At 40.9% G+C, this 20,733-nt stretch overlaps 1 protein-coding gene across 4 annotated transcripts in view; it reads left to right on the top strand.

The window, feature by feature from the left end:
- Positions 1-18,314, top strand: part of SLC66A2 (solute carrier family 66 member 2) — a 54,953-nt gene extending 36,639 nt beyond the window's left edge. For 3 of the 4 annotated variants that reach the window (XM_083747055.1, XM_083747056.1, XM_083747054.1), the window contains one exon: positions 14,792-18,314. In XM_083747055.1, the coding sequence (XP_083603181.1) occupies positions 14,792-14,999 (208 nt within the window). In that variant the 3' untranslated portion in view covers positions 15,000-18,314. The remainder of the gene's footprint in view (positions 1-14,791) is intronic. The other variant, XM_083747057.1, reaches the window with a different exon arrangement.
- The last annotated feature ends 2,419 nt before the right edge of the window (positions 18,315-20,733 follow it).

Genomic DNA, 20,733 nt, shown 5'->3' with positions numbered 1-20,733 from the left:
AAAAGGAAAAAAGCTGCTTCCAGGAGGGGAGGGTTGATAAGGAGAAGCAAAGTGGAGGCACAGGATATGTGTAGCTTTTCTCTTGTTAGCCATTTCCAGCTTGTTTTCCCAAGCAGTTTTAACCCCACCACCACCCTGGGGTTTCAAGTGTGTCTATGTACCCATGCAAACACACACATTTGAAAATCTGAGTGCACCAGAGTCCAGTCCACCTAGCTGTTTTCTTCTCTACAGCTTCTGGAGTTTCTCTGAAATTCATGAGAAGGACAGGAAGGGAAATAAGCCAAAAGTTAAAAATGTGTGAAGTGTATGAGGAATAGTAATTGTCCTGGCCACTGATACTTGTACTGTAGGCCTGAGAAGCTTGCCAAGTGAGCTCAGATGGAGTATCTTCCAGTAATTTAATATACTTTTGGAATATATGCTAAGGAAAGCCTGCATCACTTATAAACCAATTCCCCCGCCCCCACTTAGATCTGCATTGCAGTTGCTATTTAATAAGACTCTGAGGCTCATTTTGGGTGTATAGAGTGTGTTGCAGAGCAGAGAATTTAGGCAGAGAAGTTATAATTCTATTAATGACCATTCTAATCTTGACGCCCAAGTACTAGAGCTCCCAGAATAGCACATTAGTAACATCTATCAAGTAAAGAATTGCTTAATTTCTATTCATCTCAGGACTTCAGTAATTCTCCAGTCATTTCTTGTTATAAATGAGTATTTTAATGGAAGTTAATTGTTTTCTAAGAGAGGATTCAATTTATCACTGGTGGTTAGATTATGTTTAATTTCTTTGACATCATCTGATTAAAAGAACTAGGAAATAAATGCAGCATTTCAGAGTTCCCGGATGTTAACATATTGCAAGAATGTGATGTCTGAGAAAAGGAAAGATGATAGTTCATAAAATGGTATTGGTATCCGAAACTGGGTATCTACCTCTAAAACTTCCTTTTCTTACCAAGTCTTCTTCATCTTTAACTTCTACCACACCCCCCTTTAACCGTTCCTCACTCTTCCTTCATAACCATCATATCCTCACCTGATGCCTTAGCCATTACTCTTTACCATACTCTTTGCCAGCTCTTCAGTTTTTTACTCTGCTGCAGAGATGGGAAATCTGTGGCCCTCCAAGATGTTGTTGGGCTTCCCATCAGCCCCAGCCAGCATGTCCAGTGGTCAGAGATGCTGGGAGCTGGAGTTCAACAGCATATGGACTGCAATAGGTCCCCCATCCTTGCCTAACCATTTTACTCTATCTTTCAAAGTTGCTTTGTTTTGTGCGTGTGCTAATCAGCTCACTCGTGGCCATGTAGACTATTTTCCGAAACTCTGGAGATCCACTTCTTATTTACACTTTGGGCAACTCTCTTATGGCCATTTGTCCGGTGGTTTTTGTTTTGTTTTGCTTTGTCTTTTAAAAAAGCTGATTAAGATTTGAGCTCTACAAAGGTTAATGCAAGGCGAGGGCCTTTTCTTTCTTTTTTAATCACTTCAGGAATGTTCTTTCAAAGAAGAATTGCAAAGAACCAGCCTCATTTAATCACTAAATGCCACATTGGTGTTGATGAATGGATTGCAGTTATGAATGAGGTGCACCAGCAGAAGCAGATGAGTCATGGGTCTGAGAGGTTTTTTAATGGTTGTTGGCAGCACATGCAGGGAAATCTGGTGGCTGAAACTGTCTGCTTTTGTCTTTTGTTGCTTTTTTATTTCATTTTGTTACATCAGCGTGAAACAGGAGAACAATTTTGAAATATGAACAGTTTTCAGAGTTAGGATGGTTTCTTTCAAGTAGCTGTTTATGTTCAAAGGAGTGGTGAATGCAGTAAGCAGGAACCCCTTTTTTGTTTTCTATTTTTTGGAAGGAGTTCAGTGGAAGAGCAATGGCTTTGCCTGCAGAAGATCCCATGTTCAATCCTCAACATTTTCGGTTACAAAAGGGTAGCGGGTGATGGTAAAGCCCTCTGCCTGAGAATTGGAGAGCCACTGTCAGCCAGAACAGATAATATTTGACTAGAGAGGTCAATGGTTTGACTTTATTCAATGTTAGCAGGAAATGGTGCTTGCTGTGTGAAATTTGAAGAGCATGGTAGCTAATGTGCTGTCCTCCTGATGTTGGACTCTACAACTTCCATCAGCACCAGCCAGCATGGCCAGTGCTCAAGGATGATGGGAATTGTACTCCTGTAACATTTGTACGATAGCATGTTGGTCATTCCTGCTCTAGACAGTGACTCATTTCCCAGTTTTTTTCATTAGAATATCTTTGGTTTTTTATGCCACCTCCCCATAAGAGTTCCATGATTGGGAGAAAGGTGAGATATAAATGTAAGAAAATAAATATTATTGCTTATATTTATTTGTTTGACCACATACACTTGCAGAATGCCCACCAATTTGAGGGGGGTGGTATGTGTGATGAGGCAGGGCGTGCCAACCCCTTCCCCCCCTCCGCAACATCTTCATCACCCCTCTCCAGCTCTCCTCAGAGGCCAGGTCTGGCCCTGCTCTTGCATTTTCTCAGTAGCTGCAATTTCACTAGTTGTTAGATGGTCTCACCAGATGAAAGACTGGGCAGTGTGGGAGAAGAGAGGAAGGAGAGGTTGCTGTGCAACTTCACAGAGTTTGAGCTTCCCTTTCCCCACAGTTTCATGTGATGCTTTGGAACAGTGCACTTGTAAAAGAGCTTGTATATGTTCCTGCATGCTCCATCCAGGAGCAATTGTGGCTCCAGGGGACATCTCCCTGTGATTGTTCATCTGTGTGTGGGAAGGCCAGACCAGAACCAAGAAGCTGGAGCTGGTGCTGCTTGGATAAACGATCCAGGCTGTGCTTTCACTTGCTGGTCCTCTAGCTCTTCAGCCAGCCAGCCAGCCAGCCAGCCAGCCAGCCAGGCAGCAGCAGCAGCAGCTTCAGGGACTGGTCCTTTGGAGTTTCACCACCCCATGGCAACGCAAAGAAACTCTTAAAAGTGGCCCTGTTGTTCCTCTACCCTTCAGTCATGTTGAACAATTTTGGTGTCAGTCATCACACATTACAGTCTCTAAACAAATTACTGCTTGCAGCTTATTACCTTGTTGGTAACATTAAGCGGGATTTAGCACTACAAGGAGATTGATGAATTCGAGTGCATTGTGGGAAGCTCCTTATGTCTGATGATGGCCATGGGAGAAGAGATAAACAGTAGAGGAGAACACCATTTATGGAGTTTTATATGTCCCTGGCGTTAAATGTACCAAAGCTTTCTCTTGCTGAAGGGTGTGATTAAGACACAAAAATTAACTAAGGATATTTTCACTAGCTCTCGTGTGGAACACTTGTATTTTAAGACCATTGATTTAGGCTATGGGGAGTATTAAAGTTATAATAGGAAAACTTTAATATATATTTATATTTACAAGAGAGAGAGACTTCATATTCTACTGTAATTGAAAACCTCCTAATATTTAAATAGCATGGACAGACCGTGGAGAGAATATAATAAGACAAAGATATGAATCATTGGCATGGTACCAGCTAAATTGAACTTGGGGTTTAAATATTTTATTACCACTATAAATTCATATCTTCTTGAGGGGATTGCAAGAAGAAGGATTAAATAAATTTATATTTAATAATAGTGGGTTCTGCTGTGACCCTCAGCCTGCAAGAATTGTTCCCCAAAGCAATGATAATCTCTCATTAAATTGTTTGTAGAATTCATATTAGAAATAAGTAGAACGCTATTGCACTTGGTGTTCTCAATTGTCTCTATGAATAAAAAGGTAAATAACCCGCGCTTGTTTATGTGCACCGTGGCCTGGAGTTTAGGGTGCCCAACTCATCCATTTTCATGGCCCCTGTTTCCAAATGACGTTGCTCTCCTGCAGTCATAGGGAGATATAACTTAAGTGACTGCATATAGATGTTAAATAGCATTGGATGTAGTGTAGCGCCTTGCAGCACCCCACGGTTTGCCAGGGGGCTGTGGCACAGTCACACAGTGCTGTCTTCATGACAGGTCTTGTGCCTGTGTCATTGTTTGGAGCTCTCTGACGTACCAGGAAGCTTCACAGCATTGGAAATGGGAACTTGGGTGCAATTGTGTTGATGGCTTCATGTCTTGTGCTACTCCATGGGCAAGATTGCTGACTCTGCTACCAGATACCCCCCCTCCAAAAAAAAGAGCATTGGGGTATCCATTAGATTCAGCATGTATCTGCTTGGGAGAACTGGTTGCATGAGATCAAAATTCACAATATATTGTTCTGATCATAACAACAGGGTAATATATATGTGTGTATGCGCACACCCAGAGAGAAGATCTAGAAGCCATTTGTGTTCATGAAGCAGCTGTTGCCTGTAGGTCTGCTTTATGCACTATCCGTGGAATATAACCCTGTGGGGTGAGCTGCTAATGTGAATTTAGCAACACCAAGGAAATCTAATGTGAATCTAGCAACACCAAGGAAACCCACTGCAAATGAGAAAATACCCTGGAATCCTTAGAATCTGCGTGCCGCACATGTGCTACTTGATGCCAGTGTTTAACCACCCAGAGAGATGTTGACGTGGGTAGGTTCTTGCTGACTTCTGCTTCTCTGTGATTGGTAGATGAATTTGACCTTAATTCCCACCCACTCTGAGGCAAGTCCATCAATGGTAAACACATTCCAAGTTGATGTAGTTCTTTCATGAGCGTGACACAGATTACACTCTGGATCATCTTTCTCTGCTGCGAAACTTCTATCATATGTTCTTACTGAAGGGCTGCATAACGCCCCCCCCCAAAAAAAGTATGCTGTAACAAACCACTGATATTATGTTATGCACTCGCTCAGGGATATGGTTTCTGCTTCATGCCAATGTTCTAAAAATAACTGCCAGAGCTCTTCCTTCCCAATTCCGGTCAACTGGTTTTTGTGATAGACGAGGGCTGGACATACTGCTTCCTCTTGAGATTGTCAGTGTTGCTGTAATGCCAGAGAGATTGCTGCAAAGTGACATAAGAAATTCCTTCCTGAGGTTGTGCACATCGGCATGCCGGAATGAGTTTCAAATTTAGAACTCCTAATGGTTGACCAACTTTTGCATCCCGTCAGCCTTTAAAGAGGGACGATTACCTGCTCATTCAGGAATTCCATATTTTTAGGGTGCAATCTGATGTGAAATTGTCATAAGCTGCCAGTTCTTTTAAAAATGTCCCCATTAATAAAAGCACACTGTTTGGAAGCTTGGGGCATGGATTGCATTATTATTACCAATCTGGAATTTGATTGCCATTAAGTTCCCAACAGCTTCTTTGATTTCATGGCTTGCATTTTCCTTTAACTAGCTTCCTTGCTGTCTCTTTTTAATTCATGTTGTGAGCCACCTTGGGGCCCTGCATTGGGAGAAAGCTGGGAGATAAATAAATCAAGCAAGTAAATAAAATAAATAAATAAATAAATTTATGATGGCACATGTCATAGACTTTCTGGAATAAAGCCATACTAAGAATGCAAGCATGTGCATAGTTTACTTACAAAAACAGCCAAGTGTCTTTCAGCACTTTGAAAACTAACACATTTATTATAGTATATTTTGGGGGGGGGGTGCTGCAAGAGCCTTTTAAGATTCTGGGCATCTTAATTGTCCAATGAATAACACTTACACTGATGTTCATGGCATATATATAGTTAGGGTGTCATTACATTGAGGAAGAGGCATGTAGCATTTTAAAATTTGTGTACTGACTTGTTCGGTGAAAGCACTCTAGAATTTTAGAGAGGAAACTTTATCATTCTTGACCCTCTTTGCTTCTATTTTCTTGGCAGTATTTGCATATGTGAAGAAATGGTTGCACCGTGAGCAAAAATGTCAATGTACCTTGTGGTGTAAAGGATCAATTGTGTAGGGTAAAACTGACAGTTCACTTCTGACTGAAGCCAGAAAAGATACTAAGGCCTAGTTCACACTAAGTGATAATCCTTGGTTAAGCATGAACAAATTGAGCTTGTGCGTACTTACTGCAAAAATTGCAGCTGCTTTGCTCCTTCCTGACGAAGCACTAACCAGAACTAAGCCATGATTTGTCTATATCCAAGCTCGTGGTTTTTGTCTCCCAGACAGACCATTGGCAGTAAGCAAAGAGCAATCTTTGGCCACAGCTTAAGTTTTGTCTGTAGTGAGACAAACCTTGAACGTGGGTTCTTGTGTAACACTAAAGCAAACCACAGCAGGGCTGTGGGTAGCATGATAGCGGCATGATAGTAGCAGGAGCAAACCAGACATTTTTTTTTGTACCCACATATAGACTTGTTCATGCTTAGCCATCATTCAGCTTAGTTTTAACATGCAAACCAGGCTAATGTACATGTGGCAGTCTGCCGAGAAACGACTTAGGCTGGAACATTTTACAAATAGGTGTTTTGTCAACATGCAAGATTTTCTGTTGTGGCAGTTAATAGCAGATTCTAGCTTTTCTGTGGGTCAAGAGAATTGACAAGGGTTAAATTGTGATTGGCCCTTTAGTGGCTATTCTGTTCAGAATTTGTCCTTAGGTGTACACGAGTGAGGAGTCAGAATTCCAGGAAGGACCTGATGATTGGTAAAATTGGTTCTGGCTGGAGGCAGTATAAGGGTGGGCAAAATACTGTTTGAAGTCTGTCAGTCATTAAAGCAGCAGTTGGTTGGTCAGAGGGTGAAGATACTGAAAAGACTAAAGATGCAGAAAGTGAGCTCAGAATCCCTGATGGCAGAAGCTTAGGGAAGCCACCCAGGAAAGCGAAACCCCGGAGTCAGTTCTCCAGCATAACTTCTGACTAGTCAGTGGCTGGCCACAGGAAGACACCTGTTAAGACCTTTGTGGTTAAGTCCTTCAGCAGAAAGAAGACTTCAGAGGAACACTGATGTATGTCTGTCAGGTGGACAGCAGCAGTCTCAAGAGTCAAAGAATCATAGAAGTTTAGAGTTGAAAGGAACCACAAGGCTCATCTAGTCGAAGCCCAAGTGACAGTAGCAGATTTAAAACAACAGCAACTTATTTTTAACAGTTATTATACCACATACTATTAAATAACTAATCTGCAAGCAAACCATTTCTTATTATTTTATATTATCTTTAAGAAACTTGGCATATTCTCCAGTTCTGTTTGACTCATATCTATACTCTGCTACTATGTGTAGTAAAAGGCGGTTGAAGAAACAAGTTGGAATTAAAATGCTGCATTGATGATTTAAGAGGTTTTATTTAAATTGTATGAGGCAGGGATCTTAACAGAGTGTATAAATAGAAAACGGGATATTGTACCTACAGATATTAAACACCTAGCAACTAGAAATTGCTAAGCACCCAGAGATATGCAAACCAAATTCCTCCCTATGCCTAGTAGGATTCCTCTACATAATAGGGGCTAGAGCTGGTGGCTCTTCACAAAGTGGTGGCAGCTGATGGAAAGACAAAACCCTCTAGACCCAATCTTTCATAATGCATTTCAAGTAGCAAGCAGAAAAGTGTAAGTAATGGTTAAGTGAAAGTTCAAAGAATTGACAGTAAAAATACTTGCTCAGGGCAGATGCAAGCTAGCATAAGCAGTCAGACCAGATAGATGACACTAATAATGGTGAGATTTCTACTGGGACTCTTATAACTGAGACTAGTAAAACAAACATTTTGCACAGTGAGATGTACCACAGTGTAGTAATGACCCACCTGAGGTCTTTACCCACTACGAGAGAGAGAGAGAGAGAGAGAGAGAGAGAGAGAGAGAGAGAGAGAGAGAGAGAGAAGTGCTGGAAAGTCATGTATATTTTAGAAATCTAATTCTGTGGCTTGGATTTAAGAAACAATTTGCCATTATCCTGGCAGCAAGCATGTAACTGAAGCAAGACCATTTGTCTGTGTTCACAAACTTGATCCAGAATAACTCCTTTGCCATTTTAGTAGCTGTATGCAGATTCAGTTTCTCTCGCAGCACAGAGTCACAAAAATCCCCACTTGCAAGATTTCTCTTTGTTATTGAGCTACCCAAGGTACATGTACTTAAGAGCTACCAAGTTGCTTAAATGAAAATTGTCTTTGGCAAATTGGTTGAGTGTAAGTCTGGCTTTCCTGAATATAGTCATCATACGTTACAAGATGCCCTCTATGCCTTTTGGGGGGGGGGGGAAGACTGTGGAAATGTCTGAATTGGTAATCCATAGGGAGTTTCACATGGTCTCCAGTAAAAGAGGTTTTCTTCCATCTAACATAGAATGTGTCCTCAACAATAAACCATGCCCTGTGCTAGTTTTCTAAGCCTAAGCCAGGATGACCCCTCAGATGAAAACCCCAGTGACATGAAGACTGAAGACCTTATGGTATCTCCTGACTCCAGTGCTACCCCAGACACCCCCAACATCTCTGGAGAAGGGTCGCCAGGCCCATCAGCAGTAGAGGACCCAGAAAGACCCATGAAAGACGTTCCCAATTGACCTGCTGCTGCTCTTTCGGCTGTTGAATACTGGCATCAGAAGATGCAGGCACTGACATCCACTGTTCAACTGAGTGTACAGCTCAAGTCCAAAAGAACTAGACTTCTCAAGAGAAAAGGACCTACTTAGAAGCAGACAACCTTGAAGGCTGGGCTAAGAGATGTCGGTGGGAACTGGGTGACCAGTCTACATAACTCCCCAATGAAGACTGTCGGTTGCTGGTCATTGGCTCTGTGCACCCAACTTCCTGTTCCTACTTCCTGCTACCCTCATTGACCCTGGGCCTTGGACCTTTGCTATTACAGTGGTACCTCAGGTTAAGAACTTAATTTGTTCTGGAGGTCCGTTCTTAACCTGAAACTGTTCTTAACCTGAGGTACCAATTTAGCTAATGGGGCCTCCCACTGCCGCTGCGTGATTTCTGTTCTCAACCTGAAGCAAAGTTCTTAACCCAAGGTACTATGTCTGGGTTAGCAGAGTCTGTAACCTGAAGCGTCTGTAACCCGAGGTACCACTGTACTTTGCTCTTGGAAATGTGCCCACTTTTGTGTTTGATTTCTGCTTTACCTCTAAACCATGCTATCTGATGGCACCCACTTTGGAACTGCTTCATTTTGATTGACCTCTGCTTCTCCTTAATAATTTGTGTTTCTGGATTGCCCTGAAATCCAGCTGCTATCTTAATGTTTCAGAGTTTAGCCAGCCCTGTCTTCTGGGGTTCCAGCTTCTACTTCTGCTTTGGCTCAGGATCAGAACCCGAACACTTAGAGGCCACTGCAAAGGAGAGAAGCTACAATGGTTTCCCATTCTCGTTAGTAGAAAGACACAGACAAGAGATTAAATAGAAATGGTTTAGGACACATCTTCATCTATTTTTGAAAGACACTTGATGCTTTTCCAGAGCAATGAAGATACATGCACCTTCTTAGTAGTCCACATTACAGAAGACCTTCACTGTGGTCCAATTTGGGCAGTCTGCATAACTGGCTCTTCAATGCTTGAAGCTCAAAAATGGGTTAATTCTGTATTCAGAGATTGTTTCATAAGTGCTTCCCAAGTTTCAGATTAAGTGCATGACAGTGTGCAAAGTGGAATGTAGGGAAATATACATTAAAATCTCAAGGAAAGAGTAGCAGGGCAATGGACTGCATTGCCTGCGGTAGCTTATAGAATAACCTTTTCTTAAATATTTCAATATGAGCCCTGAATCCATGATGTCTTGCTTAGGTCTAGAAAAAGCTGGAGATGACTAGGTTTGAGCATGCTTTTTTAAACATTGCAGGTGTAAATCTCAATCATACTAGGTTTGACCCAAAGCAGTGCTGTCAAAGGAGATTAAAAAAATATATTAGATGACTTGCAGAACTTTATAATAATGTTTAACATTTGACTTTTTGCATTTCTGAATATTTTCTATGTTTAACTTTCTCTTGGACTGTCTTGTTTGTTTTTGTGTATGTTAATTTTGTAATGGCCACTTGCTACATACAGTAGAAATCTGACTGACTGAAGTTTTTACTTTTAATGTGGCACGTGGTATGCAAAATATAAAATAAAATGTATCTTTCCCATGGATAGCAGGGTGCTCCTTGCCAAGTGCACACAAAGTAGTATCTTGACTAAGAAAGTGAGGGGGGGGTGCTGGGTGTTTTTTTCTGAGAATAAATTGCAGTCGCATAAATATCAATTCTGTCATATTTTAAATTACATGCCTGTACTGCTGGAAAAAGGCCGGTGTGTGGTAAATGCAGTTTTATGCGTTGCATAACTGGATTGCTGCATTTGCATACCGTTCTTTAAAGTAGTAATTTTGAAGAGCTCAGCTATAAGAAAAGCGCTTCTACTGGGGAGGTGTGTTGTCACTGGATACCATTGGAGTGCATTACATCGCTGGGAAGTGCTATTTTTGTTGCTTGAGCCTCTGGCAATAACATCTCTTTCAGAGCACCTCCTGCTTCCTTTGCTCCCTCTGGCATATGTGTTGTTGCAAGACCCGATGTTACTTGTGCACCTCTTGCTAGTTAACCAGCCATGTTGCGGCTCAGTTCACCACATGCTTGATCCCCACCTGGCCCTGCTGCTTTGTATTCCTGACAGCCATGGAGCCGTTAACATTTCCCTAACCGATGGGTCTTTTAGTGACAAATCACAGTAACTTAGAAGAGCAGCCCACTGGAGATCTGCAACAAAGTGTGTTTAATTCTGCAGTTGGAAAAACTAAATTCTGCGAGGAGAGCCTCCTGTGATCAATACACACTAACGAAGTTGAAGCTGTAAATGTACAGTGGTACCTCAGGTTACATACGCTTCAGGTTACAGACTCCGCTAACCCAGAAATAGTACCTCGGGTTAAGAACTTTGCTTCAGGATGAGAACAGGAATTGTGCTCCGCCGGCGTGGCGGCAGCAGCAGGAGGCCCCATTAGCTAAAGTGGTACCTCAGGTTAAGAACAGTTTCAGGTTAAGAACGGACCTCCAGAACGAATCAAGTTCTTAACCTGAGGTACCACTGTATTAGCTTTGTGGGTTCTGGCATATACTGCTTGTTTTCTGCTTTTCGGGAAATTTGGAGGCTGCAGCAGGACTTGCATTTTGCAGAGCTGTATAGTGTGAATGTTGGTTTGGTAGGGCCATTGACCAGTTGAACTTGGTGGCAACTCCAGGAGCTGGGGATTGTCCTTGAGTTGACCATGCAGTACTATAGTGGAAGCATTCATTTTCTGTCTTAAATCTTACACTAATGAGATTGCCAAATTCTGCAACAAGTTTTCTTGTTTGTTTGTTTGTTGCTGTTTGTTTGAAGCTACAGAATCCTGGGTCTATATTGTATTTTATAGTCCAATATGGAAATGTTAGTGTTAGTCAAAGCAGCATTTGGGTCAGACTAAATTCTCCCCTGTTGGAATTTTACCGTTAACACAGTCTTGTTACATGTTTGATATACATGGATCGGCACATCACATGGTTGCTAGACACTTGGTAAATAAAATTCGAGTTCTACACATTCTGGACCTTTTATTTTGAAGTCGGCGGGATTTCAAAGTCTCCTTAGCTTATTCCCAGCTTGTTAAAATGCCTTCTTGTATCTTTCATTAAATGATTGCATTGTTGCATATCTCTTCCCCCTTCTACTAATGGAGAGGAAAATTGTTCCGTAGAACAGCCACTCAAAATGGGGAAAATAACCTTTGTGAAATGAAATCCTTCTTATCTGTCCATGCACTTGGCTTCTTTCTTGCTTCCAGGCAGATTGTGTGCTACTTCTAGCTTCCTGCCTATCTGGGGTTTCTTTCTCCCCCCCCCCCTAAAAAAAGAAAAAAAAAGAATTCTGAGCGGCTGTTGGACTTCACAGAAGGCAATGCTTTATTCAGCTTACAAAAGTCTCTTTCTCCCATATGAAATTCTGAAATGACTGAACAGGAAAAAGTGGTGTGTCTGCAAAGCTAGCCTGGTTTTCTTAGATATATGCCAAAAAAAAAGTCATTCCCTTATTCATCAGGGAAGCTGAATTTGTGCAGTGAAGAGACAATAATATCATAAATGGGGGCACACATGAAGCAGAAATTTCCAGTGTCACTAATTGTACCAGATGAGTTCCTGAGAGGGCATGCAGTGGGGGCAACTTTCCCTTTTTTTCTCCCTGGCCAAACACACTTTTACTAAACTAGAGGGGGTTGTAACTGCGCTGCTTTATCTTTTCTTCCCCTTTAAGTGGGCTTGAAATACAAAGCATTGATAAATGAGTGACTGCGGCATATTGAAAAAATATGTGGCATTAACTAAAACATCTGAAAAGGTTTTTCTTTTGTATTTATGTGCAAAAACTCAGGGCTGTAGGGTTGGGTGCAAAATATTTTTTAAAGCAGCATTTAAAAAGCACAGTCAAATAAGACGGTGTGTGTGTGTGTGTGTGTGTGTGTGTGTGTGTGTGATAAATTGCCTAGGTTTATTATTGTTCAGGGTTAAAAAGAAGTTTAGGATGTCCACGTATCCATTTCTAAGTTTTGTCTTGCCTCCACAGTGCTTCCCATGGGTTGGGATTGAAGATGCATAGTGAATATTACTGAAACACTGTGTAGAATCATTCCTGTTCTTAGACTGCACACAATACAGCATCAAAGGCTACCATAAACACTGTTGTCTCAATACTTTAATGAGAACGTCAAAGCATACATAGGGTTTAATGTTGGAGCTTATGGGTTACTAAAATGTTGAGAAATGCTCTGTGCAAGTACAATGACAGTCTTCCTTAAGGCAGAAAGCAACCCCCCGCTGCACTTTTGATTGCTGTCCTTGGTATTGATTCATGCAAGAGAGCTGTATCTGCATCTAGGGCTTTCAACAGTTTCCCAGTGCATGCCCCATGTGGTTTGTGAGCATGTAGCTTGTTTTCTGCTAGTCCTAGCATGAGCAGAATGGACTGCAGTTACATTTGCAACAGTCACCACCAATGACAGTAGCTCCGGATCCTATGATAAGTTGCCTCTTCTTCTATGAAGTCCTTCCTGTTTTGCTTTTGGGTTTTCAGGCACCATCCCCAGGAAACTGAGATCTTAGGGCATCTTAAGTAGCATGTGAGAGGATTGCAACTCTCGTAGCATGAAGACCCTTCCTTCAGGATTGATCATTTTAAAGCATTAATTTATCTCTTGCATAAGCTTATTTTGTGATCTCTATAACTGGGCTTGTATGAAGTGTATGCGCAGCTGTGATAGTTTTGCTTTCTTCAAAACACAAGTTGACTTGTGTTTAGGCTGTAATTCTGAGCCGCCTTAATACAGATTAAATACCATTGAATGCAGTGGAGCTTATTTCTTAGTTGCCACGTTGGGGACTGTTCTACACATCTCATATTTTATTTTACTTATGACTTGTATTGAACCATAAACAAATAACCGTATCCCTAACATGGATCTTCCCTTCTTTTTCTGGACTGCTGTCAACTAGAGTATAAACTTGTCTCATTTCACTTTTCTCTTTGCTTCCATTTTCTCTCTCATCGGTTAGAGAAATGCTGGACGTTTTCCCTATTTTGTCACACACATGGTTGCGTCTGATTACTTGTAAATAAGAGCTGAAGTGCTCATCGCTTTCAATTATATTTCATACACATTGCATAATATATTTTAGGTTATTATAACAATGAACTCCAAAGCTTTTACTGGGCCCTGCTTATAATTCCATTAAAAATATGTCCATTTATAATGCATTAAGACTGTTACAGGCACTTAAAAACTGGCAGTGGTTTTGACTTTCACTACTGAGAGTGTGTTAATGAAAATTTATTTTTTAAATTATAAAAGCTATCTCTGACTTCCTTCACTTCAATATTATACCTGAATAGAAATAAAAGTTTCAATAATATTGTGCTTTAGGACTCACAAGGGTAGTTTATACGAAGTAATGAGTGATGATTAAGGTACTCCTTCTTTTAATTATTTATATACTTGGAGACACTGTCTTATTTCTTGGTATGTGTGCATGATCCGATTGTCTAGTGAGTTGGGATAAGCTATAAACCAATATAAATAAATGGAAGGGGGAGTGAACCTGGAAAGCTCGAGTTAAAATTCTATCTTATGCTCATCCAAAGCAAGCCTTTATGACTATCTTGCTGCTAAAAGTAGAAAGATGACTTCTCTCTTCACATAAGCCTCACTTAAACCAGGAAGGCTCTATTTAAGCAAAGTTTTCCATTCCACCCAAGCTAGGAAACTGTGTTTGCCAGTTTTGGAACCAGACACAATCTTTAAAACCGTGGTTTGAAGTTGGGTTAAGAGTCTGGCTTTTTTGAAAATGGTAACCATAGTTATCTGCTTTGGGTCAAACAGGAAACTGTGGTTAATTGGATACTTTCTAGATTAATTATGATTTGAGCTGCTTGTGTGGGTAAAAAGTTCATGCCAAATTATGAGGATCCAAACCAGCTCATTCTCAATAACCTTGGGTTAGTCATAACTGGTTTCAAAAGCTAAATATCACGGCTTCTAATATAGGAACCTGTTTATGCATTTGAAAAATTAATAAAAGTGTGTGTGTGTGTTTGAAAGAGACATTTTGCTTTCTCTATTTTATGTACTGTGACATTCTTTTGATTTTTAGTATGAACTATATGGCTTATGACTGGCTACTCTGCAAAAGAGTAGACAAAAGCTCTATCCACATTCATGTTAGATTTGCCATGCATTATAGCAGAAGATAATAAAGTCTGCTGATGATTGTGCTTTGCTTATCCTAACTGTCACTCATATTTAATCAGTTACAGTTACTGTAGCTGTGCTACTGTCATAATTCTTTGTTTCAGTTTTCCATTTTTCCTCTTCTTAAAAGTGCTTTCCCTTTCTCCCCCTGTTAAGTGTCAAGATGGTGCTGATGTGGACCAGTGGTGACACCTTCAAGACCATGTACTTCCTTGTGAACCAGGCTCCCTTCCAGTTCTCTATCTGCGGACTCCTACAGGTCTTTGTGGATATGGCCATCCTGTTGCAGGTTTACTTCTACAGCTGCTACCCACAAAAGCCAGCTTCACACGCAACACACCCAGCCAGTACGAAGGCACTTTAAAGCACAAAGTGGAGGCAGCTATCAGTCAAAATATTTGGAACCAGCCTTGCAGCTTCACTTTCAGTTGTAAATACTGTGTTTCTGATGGGCTGCAAATAGAAGCGTCAAACATGGAAACCTAGCCAGGTATCAGGCCTGGCATTGTTTTTAATTATTTGCTTTCCTTGTGTTCCAAATCCATTGGAATGGATTTTTCTTTTTGGGGCTCACATGAGGGTGCTTTTTAAATATATATATATATATATGGACATATCTATAAGTCTTATTCACTCATCACGCTTCGTATATATGTGCTTGTGTGAGTGTGTGTATGTGTACCTACTCAAGGGCTGGATGTTTTTCAGTGCTATTTAAAAAAAATTCAATCACAAGAATCAGAGTATTTTGTCTGAAGCTTTTACCTATTTATATAAAATGTATAAGGGTCATACTTTTGGAATGTCTGTTATATTTCAGTTAGGACTCATGAAGGCAATGCAGTTATCGGCAGAAATGTTAAAATTGTTTTTTTCCAAATGGTGACAGAGGCTGCAGCTAGGAAGAAAGGGGTAAATGAATGATGTAAAGAAAATGTATTTTATTCAGTGTAAATGTGTTAAGCACACACTGCTGGACCAGTGTGTCCAATTAATAGATCAAAGTGTGAGGTGTGGTTGTGGAGTGGTTGATGCTATGGCCAGATGAAAAAAATAATGAATTGGCATTCAACTTGTTGCTGTGAAGAAAGAAGGGAAGGAAGGCGTCTAACACAACTCAGCCTTCTTTCTGAAGTGGCTACAGTCATAAGAGACCTGAGGAAAAATGCCGAGCAGGTTGAGAAACCCTGTAGAGGCATTGCCAAAAGACCCAATGAAGGATTTATGACAGTAGCCGTTTGGAAGCCAGAAAGAACCCAAATGTGTAGCCTAGGCCTTAATCTGAACTCTCTGTGCCCATATATGTCTGGCGGTGAAGCCAGCAGTGTTACATAGCTGAGACTTTCCAGTATGGGCACAGTGAAATGCCTTCCGACATACAGTCTTAAGCTGCACTGACAATGGGAGCACTGTCTATATAACTGCATCTTAATCTAAAATAAACTACCTGGGTGTGCGGTCTGCTTCAATAAATGAAAGGTAGACCAGGCTAGGCAAGAGCCACTCGGAGGAAGAAGAGCAATTGCCTAGTGATGAATAACGCAGCAGGCCTCTTTTTCAAAAAGAAAGCTGAAACTCGACACTTTCCTTAGTATTATTTAATGCCAAATGTCTTCTTTGCATTAGCCAAATATTGAGGAGGAGGAAGAATCCTAACAGTATTTCTAGCCCTTTAAGATCATGAAGATTGCTTCCTTTTTGCAAGTTCTATGGCCAGTAATTGAGATAGTATATGAAATACAGGTGGGAATTTGTGTTATCCACATGCAACGTAGATGAAGATTGGGGAAAATCTGTACCTAAAATATGTTTGCCAGTTTCAGACTTGCATACTTCCTTTACTGAAGACTTGATCTAGAATTCAGCAACTGCACAGCTTGAACTGTTCCACTTTTCAAACCACTCCTCTTTGCCAGGAGGAACTTGCTTTGACCCGGTAAGGAATATGCAGTCATGCTGTGCTTCAGGAACTGTTTTCTCCTCTCCACAAGCCATGGTTGTCCAGAAACATATATTCTCCAATGCTAGATGAAACTGCTACGTGGATATTTTGGGTCAGCAATAGACACGTGTTAAAGTGGTTGCTTTCCTCCACTAAAACGTTTTCAAAAAATGGATGAACTTGATGCACTTGCACGTCTGATCTACGAAAGCTGTTTTTAGCTGGACATCTTCCTCGTTTAATACATTTGGCTGTGCCAAATCTTCTTTGTACTGAAAAGGCAGAGAAGTTTCATAATTGTTATCAGGTTTTTTTAAAAAAAAGGAAAGGAAAGAAATTATTTGCCTTCTGCACTTGCACATTTGCTTCTAAATTCTTTGTCTGTTGAGTACGGAACAACCTCAAAACTGGCTGGACTTCCTCTTCTAACCAGTTAGACACTCCATGTCTGAGGAGCAAATTGTCCTGGAGATCAAGACTGTTTTTTTAAAAGAAGAAAGAGGAGAGGCTACTACCACCCTGCAGTAGCTGTATGGATCTTTTCCTCCCTGGCTGGCATATAAACAGAACCTCAGGAAAACTGTTTTATTGAGAGCTTAGTGTGAAGCGCTATGGTTGACCTCAGACTTTGTGCTATTGATTGGTTACCATGCTTGTTCCCTAATGCCTGAAGTGACCTTACCTAGCTGATGTTATGTGGCATGGCAGAATATGAATGTTTAATTGCTCTCCTTTTCACAAATGTTCTGGCTGTGTTAGAACTTCTGGGCATTTGTCTTTTAAATTATAAATTTCCACCACAGTTCTGTTTCCCTTGTATGCTGCTGTAATGATGATTGTATTTCTACTTGTACAACAGGATTTAATAACAGTAACTTGCAACGCTGTGCTTTATTTTTGTATGGGGCAGTCCTTCCCTCCGCCCATTGTTCTTTGAAAAGGGGCTTAAGACTCAGCTAGTGTGTGTTAGCTTAGTCTGTGCATATCCCCCATGCCTCTTTGTTTAACAAGTATTATTGATGGTAAAATTGGTAATATTTCCCAGGACGCTGTGCACAGATTCAGTTAGATCTGTTAAACTGATAACCATTTCTTGTCAATATCCAAACAATTTCCTTCATGCCAGGATTGCCGATGCCAGAAGAAAAGCCAATAGAGTTGTGTCTAAAAATGCTACATTCATCTGTGGCATCTAAACAGGAGCTGGGGAACCCATGAATCCCAAATTTCAAGGTATTTAGGGAAAGGCACAAGGGCTGTTTTCAGGCATGCCAGTTAACAACAATTCTAGTGGGACCACAGCTATCTCAGGTGTCTTTGACATTCTCCCAGGTGTGTAGGAATGCTAGTCTGTGATCAGCTTCTATGTACCTGGGAGAATGTTTAAATGACCCAGTGCAAGTTCTGCAGAAAAGACCCCGTCACTCTTGCTCCATGGTTGGATCATTGAAACATTTTCCCAGCCACAGGTCAACTAACTGCTTGCATACAAACAGATCCCACATATTCAGGAGACCATCTAAAGGGCACCTCAATGGTCAATGAATCACTGGCTTAAAAAAAATGCAGTTCTTTTTACTAGTAAAGAAATCTCTGTAACCAAGATCGCATCAGGGTTCAGAGATTAAGTAAATCTTAAATCCATCTTTCTGCTGAATGTATGGAATATCTCAATGGCACTAATGTTGATTTATCAGTTGCAATTTTTAAAAATAAACCAATCAGTTGTGCACAGAATTTGTTGTTGTTCCTTTTAAATGTAAGATAGAGAAGTGCCTTTTGGCGGGGGTTCAGCATGTCAGTAGAAATCAGTTTGTCTCACCATCCTATACATTGATGGGGTGTGAATGAGCGCCAGACACCATAAATTGGTTTCCTAAAATAACAGATCAGAATTATTATTTTATCATTTGTATAGCCCTTTTTGGTGTACATTATGCTGATGAAGTGGAGTGTCTTGTCTAGCGCTTCAGCTATCTAGTGGAACGTAGCTGAGCAAGGCTTTCCCCCAAGATTGAAAATCCAATACATTATTCACACAGGCTCATACTAGGCACTGATCCACTCTCTTGGCGAGTGTATTAGATGGATATGGTTTACCAGGTCTTATGTTTATTCCTTAAGTTCTCACATATCAGCTGCAGCAAATTATTTTGCAATTAAGTTTATGGAGTAAACAGGATTGCACATTCGTACAATTAAATATAGGGTTGTATTCAACTTCTGCTAAGAGTAGTACCATTGAAATCAATGGTCATTGCTAACTTTGGTCAATTAATGTCAGTGGCTCTACTCTGTATAGAAGTTAGTTGGATACAGCCCATACTTTATAACTATGTTCAACAGTACATAACCATTTTGATCCAGAAAAAGTAATGGGGCCAGATGTAATCAATGAGTATTAGGTATGAGTAACTTTCTTGAGACTGGGGCACATGGAAAAGAAATAGTTGTCAAATTATTTCCACCAGTCAATTCTGCAGGGAAAGACAGAAAATGTTTTAATTTTATTTCTTACAAAATCTCCACCAGCTTCTCAGAACAAATGTGTGAAAATACAGCTCAATAAAAACAAAGCAAACAGCTTCTGCGACACTGCACGGGGCATATCTCCAGTAGTTCTAAGCCTGGTTTAATCTGTTTAATCTTTCTTTGCAGCCCAGAACACTAGAATCCCTTTATAGCCCCTGGCAAATTTACTTGATCCTAGGGTCTGAAGTGCAGGCCAAACCTGCATCCTATGGTGTGCTCTCCAAAAAAGTTTGCAGTCTGAGAAGCCAAGTGGCTCAGCACAATATCTTGAAAACCGAGGTGGCCTGCTGTTTATTTTCCCTCTACATTCAACAAACAAGTGTATAGCTTTTAATTCGGCCAACATTTTTTTGGATATAAAACAGGGAAATGACATTTCTTTTATCAAGAGCACTGAATGGAATGGAGACAGTGCTGTTTTGTGCCACTTGCTATTATCAAAGACTCCCTTTGGCGTAGTACTGTGTGGATTAAAGCGGCAGCTGCTGCTATTATGCAGCAAAAAATAAGTATTTTATTAAATTCCTGCAACAGTGAGAGCCTTGTGGAAGCAGGAAAACACGATGCCCAACATTACCAGAACAAAGGAAAGCGGGAAGTTACTCCCTCAATGTCTAAAAGCAAGGAAAACATAATGATCTGAGCCATTAATTGTAGCCTAAATGAATTTCAAGAAGGGGCTTCATGTTTGCAAATTAAGAAAAGCGACAAGGAACAGTTGGGACTGGAACGGGGAAAGATGTTAAGGTTGGAGGCTGAATTCTTAGTGGTAATCTCATGGATGTCATGTGCCAGGGGTAAAGGGGGCTGGAATTGCCGTTTCCACCTTCTTTCTCCCTCCCACAAAAAATTGTTCAGCGTGGCAATCAAATAGGGTTGAGAGAAGGCTCCCATTGGTGTCTATTTGCTCTGTATAGGAGAGGCTGAGGGGCGCTAATAGAAATGTCAATCATTTTTTGGGGGGCACCCTTTAGACAGGCCTTTCTCAGGGACCAGATGAGCCACCGGAGTGCCCAAAATGGAGGGTGGGGCTGGGACTTACTATTAACATTGAGTTTAACACCAAGTGCAGTGACACTGTTCCCTTTTGCCTATACTGCCAGACTCTGTGTAGGCTGCTGATCTCTTAGTACTCTGATTCAGACCCACAGAAAACATCATGTCTGGAGGTATCCTTACTGTTGAACATGGAGATGAGACCAGCTGGAGCAAGACTCTCATCTTTTATTATTAGAGACACCATGGTATTTAGTAGAGCCCGATTGCATGGAACAACTTAGGCTGCATATAGGTGCATTTCACAAGATGTGGGATTTTCTATTACAGGGTGAAGCCTGCACCTCTAGTGTTTGCCTTTCTGCTATATATACCTGGTTCCAGCTCCAGCACTGATTCTTGTCCCCCCTACACCCTCCATGCTTTGTACAGGCTTTTGGCTGATTCCCTCCCAACCCAGCTTAAACGTCTTTGGTTTGTTTAGAATTAACATATAGATTTGAACATTGTGAAGTGGCCCTTAAAGAAAATATACAGGTTGTACCAAGGACTAAACTGGCCAGTTAACTGGTTGCCTCCTTCACCAACAGCTGCAACCTTATGGATGCTGTTCCTCACAACTACAAGA

Source organism: Podarcis gaigeae (genome assembly GCF_964106915.1).
Source record: "Podarcis gaigeae genome assembly, chromosome: 7".
Lineage (NCBI taxonomy): Eukaryota > Metazoa > Chordata > Lepidosauria > Squamata > Lacertidae > Podarcis > Podarcis gaigeae.
Note: the sequence above shows the minus strand (reverse complement) of the source record. Positions and strands in the feature narration are given on the sequence as shown.